The 5,819-nt window shown below is 34.6% G+C and overlaps 1 protein-coding gene across 1 annotated transcript; it reads left to right on the forward strand.

Annotated features, from left to right (window-relative positions):
- The first annotated feature begins 288 nt into the window (after positions 1 to 288).
- LOC129869931 (zinc finger BED domain-containing protein RICESLEEPER 2-like) lies at positions 289 to 1,696 on the forward strand. The gene is made up of 2 exons (XM_055944497.1): positions 289 to 1,375; positions 1,665 to 1,696. Exons 1-2 carry the CDS (start codon positions 289 to 291, stop codon positions 1,694 to 1,696), a joined length of 1,119 nt encoding a protein of 372 aa, XP_055800472.1.
- Positions 1,697 to 5,819: the final 4,123 nt, after the last annotated feature.

Genomic DNA, 5,819 nt, shown 5'->3' on the forward strand with positions numbered 1-5,819 from the left:
GATTCTTAACTTTTTTCAAACTCTAGATCATAAGGGTGAAACAATTACAAAAGGAATTGAAGCTTGTTTGTTAGATAGGGAGATCGAGAACATATTCACGGTGACACTAGATAATGCATAGCTAATGATGCTGCAATAAGGTATTTGAAAGAAAGAATTAATGATTGGAATGGTGTTATTTTGAGAAATAATTTTTTACACGTTCGGTGTAATGCTCATATCTTGAATTTAATTGTAAAAGAAGGATTGAGTGAACAAAATGAGTCCATTTCTCGGGTAAGGTGTGCTATGAAATATGTTAAGTCTTCTCCTGCAAGATCTGCTTCCTTTAAGTCATATGTTGAGAAGGTAAAACTAGACATCCATGGCCTTTTGAGTTTGGATGTTGAGACGAGGTGGAACTCTACATATTTGATGTTAAATACAACTGTACAATTTGAAAAAGCCTTGTCAAGAATGTATATTGATGATCATAAGTACTTTAACTATTGTCTTGAATTGAGTGGAACAACAGGGCATCCATCTTCGGAAGAATGGAAGAATGTGAAAGTCTTTCTCAAGTTTCTTGAGATTTTCTATAAAACCACTTTGAAATTTTCAAGTACTTTCCATGTTACTTCAAATTGTTTCTTTCATGAGCTTTTTATTCGTCAAAGCATAATTATCCAGTATTCGAATTGTAGCGATTCAATTTTGACTAATATGGCTAGGAAGATGAAAATTAAGTTTGATAAATATTGGGGTGATTTTGAGGATATGAACATGTTGTTATTTGTTGTCGTTGTGTTGGATCCTCGCTACAAAATGAAGTATGTAAATTTCCTTTTTAATAATTTTTATGATCCTGTGGAGGGAAATGGAAAGTCTACTAAAGTGCTGAACACTTTAACTCGCTTGTATAATCATTATAAGAATTCTATTTCTGGGCCTTCTAGTGAAAATACTAGAGATCAAACTAGTGTGATGAGTAAAATTGGTGCAATCAATAGTTTTGATGTGCGGCAATCGCAATGGGAGAAATTTCTTGAAGATGAGAATGATGTTGATAATAAGTCTGATCTTCAAAAGTATTTGATGGATGATCCGGAGAAGATTAAGGATTTCAATATCTTAACTTGGTGGAAATCTTCATCTGAAAGATATCCTATTGTCTCTAGGATTGCAAGAGATGTGCTTGCTATTCCTACATCTATTATTGCCTCAGAATCAGCTTTTAGCATCGGTGGTCGGATACTTAATTATTATCAAAGTTCTCTATCGACAAAGATGGCTGAAGCTCTTGTTTATTGTCAACAATGGTTGCGGTCAACATCTAAAGAATGCAAGCTTGAAGACCTTTTAGAAGAAATTCAAAAACTTGAGATCACTGAAAAAGGTAATTTTACATAATTAACTATATGAATATTTGTTTCACTTGCTGCAAATTACTATCTTAGAAACATAGTTGTTAAAACTTTGAGCTTTCAATGGTATTTTAGCTAATTGTTGCCACTTTAATATGTGTTGCTACATTTTAATATTGAGAGCTAAAAATTGAGCTGCTACTGTTGCTGAACTATGCTGCTGTCGCTGCTGAACTTTGCTAAATTTAGAAAAAAAAATCCTTCTATGTTTGATCCATTGTTGCAGGTCTGCAGACTGCTTCTAGTTGTTGGATGTTGCAGGTTCCAAGTATGGTTGTGTTGGAGCTGTGTAGATGGTTGTGTAGTTGAGGTACATTTTGTTGGAGGGTGTTGGGTGTTGTTGTTGGCTGCTGCATCTCTGCATTATCTGAGAAGCTTCATGGGGTTATTTCTACAAATGAAAAAACTCCAAGAGTAGCCCAACTCCTGTTAGGTGCTGAAGTTGTTGTAATTGTTGGTTGCTGAAGATGTTACAGTTGTTGGATGCTGAAGTTGTTGTTATGTAGTTGAAGGATTTGTTGTTGGATGTTGCAACTTGTTGTAGCTCTGCAATATGTTGAAGGTTGTTGGGTACTGTTGTTGTGGATGTTGCAGCTCTGCAATGTGTTGTAGGTTGCTGAGAGCTGCTGTAAGGTGTTGTTCAGCAGCTCTTGGATGAACCAAGTTGTAGTTCTTGGATTCTTCAAGTTGTTTGAAGTTTGGTGGTGATGAAGAACACCATGGGGGGTCATATTGCAGCTTCTTGAGCTTGCAGGTACATGATGATTAGAGTACTTGAAAAAATCTTTGGATAATGTTTGTATTGGAAGCACTGCATGAATTGGATAATCTGTTGTAGGCCTGCAGTGTATGTTGCATCTCTCCCTTGTTTGATCCTTCTCAGATGTTGCAGTGCTGCAAGTTGGGTGTTGTTTAAGTCCAGCTGCACCTTCTTGCCTACTGCAGGTCCTGGATGCGCACAAAAGAAGTAAACAAGGAGACAACTCTAAATGTAAAGTGTTCAGGTCTTCATAGCACAGCACTCTAAATTATTCAGCTGTGCTGCTGCTGTTTTTTTTTAAGTTGCACTAATTTTGTATGCAAAGTTATTGCTATATTTATTGGGTGAACTGCTATACGCCTATACCTTTATGTTTTAGACATTTAATGCCTAATATCGTGATTTCTTTTGAAGATTCTTCGGACACTATTTTGAGCATTGATTAGTTTGGACTTTGGAGCTTAAGCTAAGGAAGATGAAGTACTTTTGATTATATTATAGATTTTCTAGTTAGTTTAGTTTAAATATGTATTTTTTTCATTTTAATGGACAAATTTGTTTGTATTTTGGAACCTCGGTGGGCTGTGAGTAAAAAAGAGCTTAGTAAGAATTGGAAGAATGTAGAGAGAGAATATTTGAATTGTCTCGGCTAGTCATAAACCAAATAACCGAACCAAACCGAACCAAACCGACAATAAGTAAACCCGTGGTTATTATTTTACTTGGTTTGGTTATGATTTTAGACATTTAATAACCGATTAAATTGATTTAGTTATGATTTTAATCAATAACCGACTCAAACCGAACTATGAACACCCCTATTTGTCACGTAACTTTCAATAGAGTGACAAATTTGACAAATAAGTCCACGTTAATAGGCACACCGCTAATACTTTTGTTGATTAATCCTTGTCTTATTATGGCGTCTTTTTTTTTCCTTTTTTTTTCATTTTATTTTTGGATAAGTGTGATGCATGCTAGTAGTACCTCTTTCTTAATTAACGTGTCAAACATAATAAAAGTTGGAAGCCGTCGGTGGTATAGGAAGGGATGATTTATGAACTTGATTACGAATTCACATGAAATATATATATATATATATATATATATATATATATATATATATATATATATTTCCTTTTTTTTTTTCATTTTATTTTTGGATAAGTGTGATGCATGCTAGTAGTACCTCTTTCTTAATTAACGTGTCAAACATAATAAAAGTTGGAAGCCGTCGGTGGTATAGGAAGGGATGATTTATGAGCTTGATTACGAATTCACATGAAATATATATATATATATATATATATATATGTGTGTGTGTGAATTCAATATTATTATAGCATTAACTTGGGGTTGATGTGAAAATTCATAAATTTCAAATATGGTTATAAAGGGTGGGATGAGTTTGGTACAAGGAATTATGTTTTATGAAAAATATTTTTTTTGAAAAACAAGTGAGTTCCTTATTTATTTTTTTAGTATTGATAAATAAGCCAAAAAAATTATATTATTCAAAAAATATTTATACATATCTAGCAAAACACTATAAGAATAGAATAAGTACTAGGGATTCTAAGGTGGCGGAGATGAAATAACCATGGATTGGGGCTTGATTGGGGTGCGGCAAAAACATTAATAAACTCTAAATGTTATTTATAGAACATGATTTTCGTATTTTTCTTTATTCTGAAAGAAATTGTATTTTTCTCCGTGTCAAACGCGCCAAGGTATAAATTAAATGTGATTTCACAATGTCACGATCCGAATTCGGGTGTGATGACACATGTCCTTTCCTACCGGACAAGTCAGCCTAAAACCCAATATCTCGATAAAAATAAAGCGGAAATAATCTAAATAAGTAAATAATAATCAAAAGCGGAAGTCTTTCAACTTAAATTTTTTTCCAAAGATTGGTTGTCACATGTTCAAACCGCTAAAGAAAGTAAAACTGACATAAAAGTACAAGTCTCAAAATGTCTTCAACTCTCAATAGAGTAAAGCATAAAAAAAATACAGAAAGTACGAGAGTTCACTGCACATCGATGGCTACCTCTCTCAACTCCCTAAAGCCTCGAATAATCAAGAAAAGAGATGATGATCAAAGTCTAGGCTCGAAACTTACACAAGTGTAGAAGCAAGGGTGAGTACCAAACAAGGCGATACCCAACAAGCGAACAAGAAAAACTAAGTAAATCTAAAAGAATACACGGACTCCATTTCCAACCCAACCGAACCTTCAGACTACAACCTGCACAGAAATTAGCCCAATCTAACAGTTCATACTATATAGTTCAATAAGATATAGATCACAACTCAATATCACAAGATGTATCGTACAAGTACTCACAAGTCACAAACAAGCATCAAACTGTCAACACAGATATGCAGAATATGTATATTCACACTCAATGATCATGTATGTGTGCAATTGCTGGCAAAGACCTCGGCATGATAAACTTTGACCGGAAATGACCTCAGCCTCATAATCTCTAACGGAAATGACCTCGATCCCACAACCTCTCTGGAAATGACCTCGGCCATATGCTCTCACCTGAAATGACATTGGCAATGTAATCACGCTGGAAATGACCTCGGCCTATCAATCTCTCATCGGAAATGACCTCGGCAATATAATCTCGTTGAAAATTACCTCGGCAATATAATCTCACAATAAATGACCTCGGCCTATCAATCTCTCGCCAGAAATGACCTTGGCCATATCATAGCTCCGATCGGAGATGACCTCGATCTCACAATCATATACCTCTCATCACAGTGTTTCAGAACCAATGCAACAGCATGCTCACAAAAGTAATGAGGAATAATTAATTCACGCAAACCACAATCACAATTAGACTATCAAGTATTTCATAAAATACACATAGATATCTAGATTATGACATGTAAGTTTCAATCCTCAACAATATCACACATCATCTTTTATTAACCCCATATATTCATTTTTAGATTAATTCATATCATAATTAAACACGTAACCTCATCCCCATTACACTCCAACACATATACAATGGGATATTCGGAAATTCTAAGAGATCCACGGAGTTTTAAAAGTCCACTTGCCTTAGCCAATACGCGATCGGTCACTCCACGTGAGATTTTCCCTTCTGAATGCACTCTAATTTATCATAATCTATACAAATTCAAGTTTCCAATCAAAATACGGAACCAACGATACCCATATCATATTTTTGGAAACTAGGCCAAAATGAACTCGAAATGTCCAAAAAATCTGATTCTATAAAGAGCAGAAAATATCATAAATTTTTACATAAACAACATCCTCAAGGTATTTGGAGTTTATTAGTGAAAACGAAAGTGGATTTGAACTTAAAACGATCTCACAATCATCAAAATATTGAAACTAATTCAAGTTCTTGAAAACCCCTCCAATTTAAAAACCTCAATTAGTCAATTTCATGCTAAAACTCTCAAATAATCAATGGGTAATCAATTTTGGAGGTTAGAATCACTTAGCCCAAAGTTTTCCCAACCTCCTCTGAAAATCGCCTTCTCAAGCTCCAAAATCATCAAAAATGGTGAAAATAGGCTAAAATCCAATTTTTAGAAGACTTCACTGTTCAGGTCAAATTCCTTCTCCACGATCGCGGTCCACTTACTCTATGAATGTGGAG

This window comes from Solanum dulcamara, chromosome 2, assembly GCF_947179165.1.
Source record: "Solanum dulcamara chromosome 2, daSolDulc1.2, whole genome shotgun sequence".
Classification (NCBI taxonomy): Eukaryota; Viridiplantae; Streptophyta; class Magnoliopsida; order Solanales; family Solanaceae; genus Solanum; species Solanum dulcamara.

Bases quoted from the DNA above. Each gene is read 5' to 3' on its own strand.
- LOC129869931 (XM_055944497.1), top strand. From the start codon at position 289: ATGAAATATGTTAAGTCTTCTCCTGCAAGATCTGCTTCCTTTAAGTCA. The intron at 1,376-1,664 runs GTAATTTTACAT...TGGATGTTGCAG, and splicing joins ACTTGAGATCACTGAAAAAG to GTTCCAAGTATGGTTGTGTT.